We start from the raw sequence: 11,970 nt of genomic DNA on the forward strand, positions 1-11,970 counted from the left end.
AAGAAGATTTTTTTTGGTTACAGGCTGCTTGGGACTGTTCAGTGACAGGCAGAGCATGTGTTCCTGTGGGCCTTTCTGCTTGTGGCCAGTTGTGGGACTGCCTGACTGGTTAACATGGTTTGGCTTTACAGGCTAAATAAAATTGTGTATTTTGTGGTAACAGCTAGGTGGCTTGTTGATGGATTTTAACAACCCTATGTGTGTATTAAAACTATGCTCTGAGGAGTTCACAAATGTTAAATAGTTCTTCTACGACTCTACCAAGGTCTTGCCATCAGGTTTTCATCCACGCTTTCTTTGAAGATGCTTTTTACAACAAACAGTGGTAAAAGTGTTTCAGTTATCTTTGTCCATGTGTAAAATAATGTCTGTGGTGTTTGAAGAAAAACCATCTCGAAAGCAACCTTACTTAGACTGACTTCTGCTGACTGAAGTGATCACTTGCCTTTACAAAGGTTCAGAAACAACAAATCGTTATGAGAGCACTAGAAATACAGAGGCTTTTTTGGTCTGTTCTTAAAGGTTGGGTTTTCCGTGTTCTTTTGGAAAGGTGTAATCACAAATCGTGTTTGCATATTGGACATTTTTGCTGCGTATCCTTTTGCAGGCCCAATGATGCACCAGCAGCCTCCGGCCCAGCAGTACAACATGCCGCAGGCAGGCGGACAGCATTACCAGGGGCAGCAGCCACCCATGGGAATGATGGGCCAGGTTAACCAAGGAAATCACATGATGGGTCAGAGGCAGATTCCTCCATACAGACCACCACAGCAAGGTAAGAATTCACTTCAGTATTTTTACCTTGATTTGAAATAACCATTTGAAAAACCATTTAAAATCGCTTCCTTGCTTACACCAAATTTTGATCAAATCTTTTGATGTCACAGACTTTGTTTGCACACACTTTTTGTTACCCTTTTTAAGGGTGGTTCTTGCAGCAACAGATGACTGGTGTCACCATGAGGTGTGAAGACAAGTATTTCTTTTTTGTCTTTTTCATTATTTCTGAGATTCTGCATTCTGAAATTTAGCATCTTGGATAGGCTCATGCAGAATTCTGTTTCAATATTTAAATGACAGGTACAGAAAAGGAACAGAGGTACCTACTTGGTTCTGAATTCACTCAGTTACAAACAAAGGAGCAGTGTTCCACAATACTGCTTCTCTTTTTTCTTTTTTTTCTTTCCAGTCCTTTTTGATAAGGGAAATTTTTATTTTTAACACCTTAGTCTGTTATACACGTTCCTAAAATGAAGTCAAAGCTGAAGTTTGATATATATGTTCTCAATCTAGTGCAGCCAAACAATTGTGTGTGTATATATAGATGGATACATTTATTTCTTTTTTAAAATAAACCAGATTGCATATGTTGTCTGTAATGCAACAGTATGGGTGGGGAATACATTTGAGAAATATTTCTCATACTAAAGTCAGAAATTAGCAGGCTTTATAACAGAGAAAACAAGTTATTTACATATTGACTGGTTGTGGTTTTTCAGGCCCACCACAGCAGTACTCAGGCCAGGAAGACTATTATGGGGACCAATACAGTCATGGTGGACAAGGTCCTCCAGAAGGCATGAACCAGCAATATTACCCTGATGGTAATCTCTCATAAATGTTAACTTTCCCATTTTCTATACCTGCCCAATACTAATGTAGTCATATACCCAAAATTAGGGGACGAGGCAAGAATAGTAATTGGATATCATACCTCACATTTACCAAACCTTCCAAATTGAGAATTGTTACTACAGTTTAAGTTACTATGATTACTTAAATTGACAACTTAAAGCATGTAATTTGTATTATTCCCATTTGAAACTCTAAACAACAGTTTTAATGTTTCAAAATTAATTGAAATAATTGGCTTATGTAAAAATATGGAGAGTTCCTTAGCATGTCTAGTATAATCAAGATGAATTAAAAGTCATAACTTTATTATCAAAGAGAGGGGGCGATATCCTTTTATTAAAAACTTTATTGAACTGAAAAGATTGCTAAAAAGATGTGGCTTTTCTGTAAATACTCTATTTTTTTAACTTAGAGTTTAGTTGTCATATAAGTCGCACAAATGTGTTATTGCTGCTATGGTACGGGCCTTTAGTTTAATTTTTCTAAAGGAATAAAATGGTCCCTGCCTGAGGAGACTGTAATTGTGAATCCTCTTTAGATGTCCCCCCAGTGCTTCCAGGACAAGGCTGAAACTTTGAATTTCATAAATCTGTCCTCCTACCTCTTGGAATATAGAGTGCTGAAGGCTATTGGAATGCATTATAAGTTAGAAAAGTGGAAATTAACTTGGTTTTAGGCTGAGCAGAGACTGGGAGAACAAAGATGCTGACTCATGACTACTGTGATAACCGTGTGTGCAACTTAATGGTATCTTGTGCAGTTCAAGGAATGTGGTAGATATTAATGTTTTAAAAATGTATACAGAGCAAAGGTGTGTAATGGCCAAAGCAACTGCTCATTGCAAATAAAGGGGTACAAGTTACTTTTTTGAATTTAATTTCTCTTAAATTGATTTTAAGATTTATCAAGCCACTTCCATATAAGCTTACGTGTGTTCATTTTCGGAGATGTATGAGCAGAGTTGTTTTACAAGTTGCATGAAGTTTTAATTGTTAAGCTTTCCTTTTGGAACATTTATGTTACACATGTATGAATACTAAATGCTTATAGGCAATGTACTGTAGAAAGGACAATTTGATATTGCCACCAACAGCTCTGTGGCAGTAGAGATTGCTTCTAAGGCCTGTTCCTTCTAAAGAGTCATCCTTGTCATTACCTCATTATTACTCTTACATAGAATGCAAAGAAAATATGTTTTAAGACTTGTTTTAATGGTTGTGTATTCATTTTAGTTTCAGTCAATGATGTATGGTACTGTTGCAGAACTAATAACAAAGACCACTGAGTTTTAGAACTGTCTTCTCCTTTCCTTATTTTTGCTTCAAAGTTTTATTCCAAACTTCTATCATTTAATTTCAAATGTAAACAAAATTCTGGCTCGTTTTCTTGACCGAGTTTGCAATAAGATATATTTTGATCATCTGTACGACAAAATATATTTGTGCTAAAACCAGCAACAGGTGGGGTGCTTACTGCATGTATTGGTTTCTTAATCAGAGATGCCTGTAGTCTCTGAATAAGAAGGAAGGTTTGTAATGAATCTGCTCAGAACTGGAACGTAAGAGGAAAAGTTTTCTTAAGACTTTAAGTAGGTGTTCTGTTTGTGGGGAAGACCTTGAGAATGTTATTTTTCTGTCACTTAAAAGCTGAATTTAATGTAGACTGTGGTTCATAACTTCATTGAGCTTTATTTGTTATATTTCACACTGCTTTTAGCATATGCTTTTGAATTGGAGATCAGCAGAACAGGTGTTAGACAAAGTATGATAATTGCTTCCTTTGTTCATTCTTATTTAATTCAGGTTATTTACATGTGAAAGGCCTAAATGCTTGCTTTTTTTTTTTTTTTGAGTGAAAGATGAAGTACTCCCCCCCACTCCCCGAACAAGGATTATCAGAAAGTTAAGACCATCCCTTGCTGTGAAGTTGCTAGAACTACTGCATTAAGCCTTTTTTTTGCCCCGTCACATGTTAATTCAATTTGAAAGGAAATCATATTAATAAGTCTTTAGCTAATACAATTGAAAATTCTTTTTCATGTATATCCAGTAGAAATTTTTTTTTTCATTTTTCTGAGAAATGAAATATTTTTAGGGTTTTCACTCAGAGGCCATTAACGTTTCTTCCTGTCTCTTGTCGAATTGATGTAGGTCATAATGATTACGGTTATCAGCAACCGTCGTATCCTGAACAAGGCTACGATAGGCCTTATGAGGATTCCTCACAACATTACTACGAAGGAGGTATCTATATACCTTCACACACATACGCACATACATTCCCTTTCCTCCCCCACCCGCAACGGGAACGGAAATTCTCGCACAACACAACTTATACCCATGCAAAGCTCTTGTAGAATACTAGTTGCTGGCTGTCTTGAAAATTGCAGGGAACTTGAAGCCTTCAGAATAATTTCTTGCAGACACCTAAAATGTATAACCACAATTTGCCATTTCTAACAACAGTAAAATGACTAAAACACTTTAGAGATTTTTTTTTACCTCAATGGAAGTTTTTATTTAAACATAAATTTGTTGGTTCAGTTGTATATCTTTTTGTGTGTGTATATATATTTTGTATAATTATAGTGCCATTAGGAAACAGCTTGCTGATCTTGTGTAGCTAGTCTGTGCTCTTGTAGCTGTCCTTAATTTTGTCTTTTTTTTTTGTTTTATTTTATTTAGCATAGTCATGATCTTATGACTGTGGTGTTCCAGTAAATGTAATGCTCGTTTGGCAGAGATGCTGAAAATGCTGCAGTTCAACTTTGCAAAATTGGCTTTAACTGCAGTTTGTTTGGCCGAGTTCCTTCTGTTTGGTTTGAATTTTCTTTGTTTTGTTCAGTTTTTGAAATCAATATTGCATTTTCATTTTGTTCTTGTGTTGTTGGCTGTGCATCTTAGAACGAAAAAAAAGTACAATAGGTATCTTTATAAGTTTTTGCTTTCTTGCAATCATCTTACAGGGAACTCGCAATATGGTCAGCAGCAAGATGCATATCAAGGACCACCCCAGCAGCAGGGTTATCCACCACAACAGCAGCAGTATCCTGGCCAACAGGGCTATCCAGGACAACAGCAGGGTTATGGTAAGAACCTGAAGGCACAGACAGCAATCACAGAAAAGACTGAGGCCCTCTTTGTACATTATTCCATCCCTGTTTTACTGGGTCCAGAGGCCAGGCTTGCACAGAACAGCTGTATGCCTGCAATTTCACTGGGCCAAAACAACAAAACGTCCAAGACAGCATCTTTTGGGAATCAGATCTGTTGGCAGTCCAGGGGAGAATGGTAGCAGAGAAAACTGAAGGTGTCTGAACAGCCTTATAGTGGGTATCTGTACTTTAGAAGGAGCCAGAAAGACTCTGCTCTTCTGTCCTCTGTAGGTGAATGCTGTCACTGAGATGACAGAGCCATTTGTATACCCTTTTATCTGTGGATTTGCCATTTAGAACAAATCTTTTAAAAACTAATTTAAAACTTCAGCCAATATACATGAATCATTCTTTCAAAATTCTGGTACTGATCAGTAAGGAAATGAATATAAGCATTGCCAGTGCAGCTTTCAAGAGAGTTTGTCTTAAAAATTTGCACGAATAGCGCAAACCTCCTGATATATGTCAGGAATGAGAAATCCTCTGTCACAAGTAAGATAATGTAGTGCCTGGAATCAAGGAAAACCTCCCTAACAGAAAATTTAAAGCAGTAATATCTAATTTTTGTGCATTACTGCTCTTTTGAGTTTTTGTTTCTTGCCTATTGTAAAGCTGTGCATATTCGTGTCAGAAGAAGGAATCTCTGAAATACAGTTCCATATAGTTTAACTTTAAGCTTTGTTGCAGGTCTAAATGAAAAAACTTTCAGCATGATGGGTATGTGAGGAAGTGCATTGGATGATTTGTTTGCTGTGTAGATGAATTCCAGGTTCACAGTGAATCCAGTAATGTTGAGAAACAGTTAAGTGTTAAGAGGATCCACTGAGATTTAGCAAGTGTTCTCCTTTTGGAGGTTATGGATGAATTGATAGTTCTGAAATAATACTCAGGTGCTTACATTCTGGTAAACACAGGGACAAAATGAAGATCAGAGTGGAGGTCCATTTAGCTCACTATTCTAAATCTTGTAAGTAAAGAAATAAAATACCTGACTTACTCTGAAAACTTAGATTAAGAAATACTAGAAGGAAGGGGACGAGGCAGTCAGTTGGAGTGACTTACCCAACATAATTCATAAAACAAAAGAGCATGCTTTTCAATTTCTGGTTTTAGCAGAAATAGCTATTAAAGTCCCATTCTTATTTTATAAAATTGGTCAATGAATATTTAGAATTCAGCTATAAGGAATTACCATGAATAAATAAACCCATGTCCATTTGTCAGATGAACACAGCACTTTCTAGGATGTCATATTCTTGCTTGATTTAATATTTAATTGCTTTCTAATTTGCAAAAATAAATCAATATCTCAGTCATTATTATCAATCTTTAAAGTTTTGTTTCACTGTAGAAAGCTGAAACTGCATAGTTCAAGGGGATTTGAGTCCTGAGGAGAATACTAATAGGTTATGGAGCTTTTCTTCTCTAGGTCATCTTTTTGTCTGCATTATAGATCCAGAGTTACTGGGAGAGTTACCAGCTGCTGTCATCTTAATGTCCAGTGCATGTAGCTAAAACTAGCCCTCTCTAGTACTGAATCATATAGCTGAAAACACATCTGTTTCTTCTGAAGGGGGAGGAAAAAGTGTTGGTTTATTTGGAAGAAAACACTTCTGAAGGGCTGCAAATTTTCAACTCTTAAAAATAGCCAGGTGTTGAAAAGGCTAACAGGTCGACTGCAAAGGATCCATATGGAATGCCACTGTAATACAAAAGTACACCATCTCTCCCAGTGTTGGAGGGGATGGGGTTAATTTTGTTTGGAACATGACTGCACTGCCTGATGGTGGTAATGTGCAGCTTCCAGTGGTAGACAGGCTGAGTCCTTGTGAACAGTAACAGAAAGAATTTATACTGACAAAAGAACTGCTTCCTTTTACAGCCAAAAAAGACTGGAGTCCAAGTTTTGGGTTTTTTTCCTAGCCTGTTTTTGGAAAGTTGAGATGACCGAAGGAGTATGGAGTAGAGGGTGCTTTTTTTTCATCCCACAATAGCTTTTACTGGTTGTCACATCTCACATTTTATGCACATAACTTGCTTGCCTGACATCCCGTTTGTGATTGCCTGCTGTGGTGTGAGAACTGACTCTCTGGCACTGCCGTGCTGCTTGTCTCTTCAAAAGGTCCAAATGCTAAGCATAGCTGATCATCTGGCTGCTCCTGGCATTATAAACTTCTGGAGCTCGAGCAGCATTCAGCGGAAGGAGAGTGCCTCCCTAAATCCCGGAGAGGGCTTGTGTGTATCATTTGTCATTTCTTGCCTTGCTCTTTTCTGTCCTGTGACCTCGTGTGTGGAACTACATGTATTGGTAATAAATAATGAATATACAAGTGAAGGTAAATGTTTCTGTGGTTGGAGCACAGGCCCTGTCAGCAAAGGTGTTTTCCAGGGTGAGAGTAGGACCATTCAAAAGACCTAATGGCACAGCAGAGATATTTCTTAGCGCTTCCCAGATGTGACATGCAATGCTTTTACTGTTCTCTTCTTTCCAACACCTTAAGCAGTCCTTGTTTTGTTTTGGTTTTTTCTCTTTTCATTTGAATGACCTCCAGGCCCCTCCCAGAGTGGTCCAGGACCTCAGTATCCCAATTATCCACAAGGACAAGGCCAGCAGTATGGGGGATACAGACCCACGCAGCCTGGGCCACCACAGCCACCACAGCAGAGGCCTTATGGATATGACCAGGTATTCTTTCATTTGATGAGAAACTTGTGATTCTTCCACACTCATTTGATAATCTTAGATTATCTTAGAACCTTTAAACTAATGAATTTGAGGACATGGTCTTTCAGGTGTGTGTATACAATTCTCATGGATTTTATTTCTTGGTGAGTTACCTAGAATCATTTGTCTGGAGTTGTGATTAGTCATTCTCTCCTGAGTTTGCTAAGTTTTAATGCAATTTGGCAATGTGAGGCCCTCCAGGCACTATTTTTGGACCTTAAAAATTAAGGTGATGAGTTTCATAGCCTCATGGTGAGTGATTAATATGAAAGATGAGGTTCCTAAGTCTCATGGTGGATTATTTGTCATTACTGCCTTGCAATGAAAATGGTTGAATTGATTTTCCACAAACACAAATCCTAATCCTAATCTTCCTCTCCAGTTGCAGAAGCACCTCAGGCATGCAGCTGAATTCCTTCAGCTGTAGGGGTGTATGGGGAGACATGAAGCCTGTTTTTGCACAGGTTTTCTCTGAGCAAGCAGTGTAAGGAGGCACTGCACATGGGAAAGAAGTGACCCAAAAATCAACTGCTTCATTCCTATCACTGCTAAAATAAGTTTAAAGCAAACAAACAAAACCCACCAAAACTGGAGTTGTAGTGATGGACTCCTGTAAAAAATGTCTTAGAGTTAAAGGGTAAAGCAGAGGTTTTATTCCTGTAGAAGGTAGTAAACTGTGAAAATCTAATCATTGCAATGTGAATTGTTTAGAGATGTCATTAAAACATACACTGTTGCTTGCCTTGTCATAAATAAAACAAATATTAACTAAATGATCAAGTTGAGGTTCTAGTGTTTAAATAAAATCCTGGTATGTCAGTACATCAGTTGAACTTTCAAAAAAACTTTCCCTTGGAAGTGAGAATAGCCAAAATTGACCACCTTTTTAAAGGAAAACAGTTGACTTGCTTTCTACAGGAGTTAGAAAAGACAAGGAGGAAGAAACAGACTCTTTCACTGTGGTAGTTTAGAGATGCAGTTACTTCTAATTATTTATCAGATAAGCAAAAGTTTTTGCACTGAACTAGTAGCTTCCTCTGCAGACAATAAGCTACAAGAAAATTCTTTGCTTGTGGCAAATACAGGGTCAAAGAAGCTTAATCTGAATTTGCTGAGTTTCTTCCAGCTTTCCTTGCCACAGAAGTGGGTAATGCTCTCTGTAGATAGACTCTACTTCTTCAGTGCACTCTTAAGTTCCACTGGGAAGCTCAATTAGAGAAGACCTCTCTTTTGTACTAGGCATTCCCACAGGAGTTATGCTGCTTAAATTCTCATCTGGCAGCTGTTGTGAAACTCTTCTTCCTGACTGTTATATTACAATGGAACAAAACTGACATTGCGACATAAAACTGAAATTTAAAATACTGCCTTATGATGATGGTACTTAACACGGAATGGTGGCAGGACCACACTTTGGAGCTCATTCACTTTCTAGCACACCATTTTCTGCAAGCCTGGAACCCTGTGGTGAAGGATCATGGCAAGCATGTAGCATTGATGCTTTCACCTCTGCAGTACATGACATTCTGTCGAAAGAAATAGTATCAATAAGGGCAATAATTCTATGTATCGTATGTATGGAATAATTGATTCCCATGGGATGCGTTGACTCGTTCTTCCTGATCACCAGGACTTGCCTTGTTTTTTGAGATACATGTGTTAGTTCAATCTGTAATGCTTGACAGATGAATATTTGTAGGTATCTCTGAAAGCAGTTTAGTTTCTTGAATCACTTTGAATTTCAGTGACTGTGGCTTTTTGAAATAATTTTCTAAGTTTAGGTGGGAAGTAATTCCCATCTTTTATTTTTGACAGTGTTCTGCAAATTTTATAGCAGTCTGTTGAATGTAAAGGTGTACACTTGTGATAAAATGAGGTTCCTGGCTTGAAATTCATGTCATCGGTCTTACTTTTACATTAAAGCACAAAGGATTTTTAGTGAGCTGAAACCGTACCAGTTACTCATATCAGTTTATCATTTATTGTTATTTGTTTCCACCTTGCAACATCACAGTTTATTTGGATGATCTTCTGATTTTAGCTTTTAATATGGGAAAACATGCCTTGTGATCTAATTATGTAATTTGCCTTTTTTTTAGGGTCAGTATGGAAATTACCAACAGTGAGAAAGTATTCACATTCCAGTAGGCAATATCTATTAGCAGCCATATTGTCTCCTCAGCACTGTGGACATCTTCCCGAGATGAAACCCTCCCATTCCAACTCGCTTTTGGAAAAATCTTGTGGCTGTTTTATGGTATACAGTCTTTATGGGTTAATTGTTAAAGGCTGTAGATTCTCAGAAACTGATTTCACATCTCTACTCTAGATGGCAATATTGGACAGAAAATCTGTGACATAACAATTTGCAGTGAGTTGAGAACTGTATGTCAAATAGACTGTTACAGACTGAAAGGTGCGAACAGCTTTGTATGTTTATGAAGGTTATGGGAATTTAGTATTTTTTCCACAGATTTTTTTTGTAGGGGGAAAGGGGAAATGCACACTTTTTACAGCAGCAATATTTTGTATATTATGTTTTTCATGTGGTGAATATGCAAGACAGTACACTACTCGCTGGGCAGGTTAAGATATCCTCTGTTAAAATGGGTAGGGGCATGGTAAGTGCTTGATTGTATTAGTCTCGAAATGGTGTACGATAAAGATAACAGTGAAAAAAGATGGAGAGCATACTACGTCACTGATAGGTTCATGTGCAAAGATGGAGAATCCCAGTTATCTAAATGGGAACATAATTAAGAACAGTGTAATATAGTCTTGTGCAAAGATTAATTTTTTAAGCTTTCCAATTTTTCTGAGTGAAGCGGTTTTGTAAAAATTGTTTTTAACATAGTTTGACAATTTTTCTGCTACATTTTTTGGGTAACAAGATAAACGTTTGGGTTTTATTTCTCAAGTGTTTTGTCACAGCTCTGCATAAGCAAGCTGTAATCCCTCTTAATAATTGCAATAACAAAGAAAATGACAAGTGTTAATTTTACTTGGCTTGAATATGCAAAGAACTTGAAAAAGAATACGGAGAACAGGACTGTATTGTATAAGTGTATTTTAACCTTTAGTTGAATAATTTGTATGTATCAAAATAGCCTAGAGGACTTTGTAAAACCTATCTAAACTTTCCTAACTGGGAGTTAATATCTTTAGAGAGGGGGCATTTTTTGTGTGTGTCCATTTTTCTTATTGGTTACCATGAGACCAAGGGGATGTTTTATAACATCAAATGTAAAACCTGTTGGTGAGGTAAATGCCAAATTTTGTTTGGAACTGCATTAAAGCTTATAGTGTTGCATGTGACATAGAGGCAGCACCTTGATCAATAGCATAGTACACAAAAAAATTGGTTTTGAGACTGCCCTGCAACTGTGTATCAGACAAGTAAATGGAGATTCTGTTGTGTAGGAATATATGCTTTCAAGAATTCCTGGCAACTTTTGTAAAGGATAAAACTTAAAATTAGCCCAGGAGTAAAATAATATTTTGCTTTTTTCATTTTGCAATCAGTGTTTGGGGAATAAAAAAAAGGAAAACCAATTGGTGTTCATAATATGTGTGACATTATACATGGAAGACAAGATTTTCAATTTGTTCATCCTTTTTAAAGGGAAGACAGTTTGCACATCAAGGCTTGAACAGAAATGGCGTGAGGAACATTATTATGAATGAAAAGCTTGTAGGTTCTGTGCCAATTTTCCACCACTGTGTACTTCATTGCTATTTAAAACTGTACTCCATCAATTCTAACGGAAGAATAAATTATTTGTGATTTTAATTTTCTCATTTGTTTCTTTAAATTAGATCCCTCTCACTCTGATGTCTCGTCTGGAGACTCTGCTGTGGGTTTTGATTTTATAGAAGTTTGGCCAGAATAACCGAACGGTATTTGCAGTCTAGGACTTTATCAAAATTCTCTTGCCATAGCCAAGGTAATTAGAATTAACTGTTCAGTAATCAGCATGTTGTGTAGGTTGTTTGTTAAGAAATTCTTCCTCTGAAAATGAAGGTCCATGAGGCTATAATCGAGATGACTGAATTAGATAAATGAGTTGAGGAGGCAAAAATGTGTTGAACCCAACCTGGTGTAGATATGTTATCTCATTTGAAATAAGCTCAACTGACATTAAGAAATAATTTGTCTTGCCAACCCATCTTCTGTTGTCTTATTCTCCTTTTTAATGGAAACTAAAATTGCAATTTTAATAAGCAGAATTTCCTCCAGGGTTTCCCTCCTAGAGACTACTGCATTTGCAAGGTTTAATTGTTTTATAACGGTCCTGTTTCGTAAAACTTTTTAATTGGTGGTGACAAAAATTACCTTATTCCTCTGATACCATGCCAGAAGAACAACTTGAGAGGAGATAGCTCCACACAAAAGTATTTCTACTAAAATTATATATTAAGAAGGAACCAGTTTTCCCTAAACAAAAGAAGCAGCAGG

General features: G+C 37.0%; 1 protein-coding gene across 1 annotated transcript in view; it reads left to right on the plus strand.

Moving 5' to 3' along the window:
* The window catches only part of SS18 (synovial sarcoma translocation, chromosome 18), a 41,988-nt gene extending 30,684 nt beyond the window's left edge, over positions 1 to 11,304 (plus strand). Inside the window, exons 5-10 of the mRNA XM_009077013.1 lie at positions 608 to 775; positions 1,500 to 1,604; positions 3,786 to 3,878; positions 4,601 to 4,723; positions 7,342 to 7,475; positions 9,614 to 11,304. Coding sequence (XP_009075261.1) covers positions 608 to 775; positions 1,500 to 1,604; positions 3,786 to 3,878; positions 4,601 to 4,723; positions 7,342 to 7,475; positions 9,614 to 9,640 — 650 coding nt within the window. The 3' untranslated portion in view covers positions 9,641 to 11,304. The remainder of the gene's footprint in view (positions 1 to 607; positions 776 to 1,499; positions 1,605 to 3,785; positions 3,879 to 4,600; positions 4,724 to 7,341; positions 7,476 to 9,613) is intronic.
* Positions 11,305 to 11,970: the final 666 nt, after the last annotated feature.

The sequence above is a fragment of the Acanthisitta chloris genome, unplaced genomic scaffold (assembly GCF_000695815.1).
Source record: "Acanthisitta chloris isolate BGI_N310 unplaced genomic scaffold, ASM69581v1 scaffold15320, whole genome shotgun sequence".
In the NCBI taxonomy this organism is placed as follows: Eukaryota; Metazoa; Chordata; class Aves; order Passeriformes; family Acanthisittidae; genus Acanthisitta; species Acanthisitta chloris.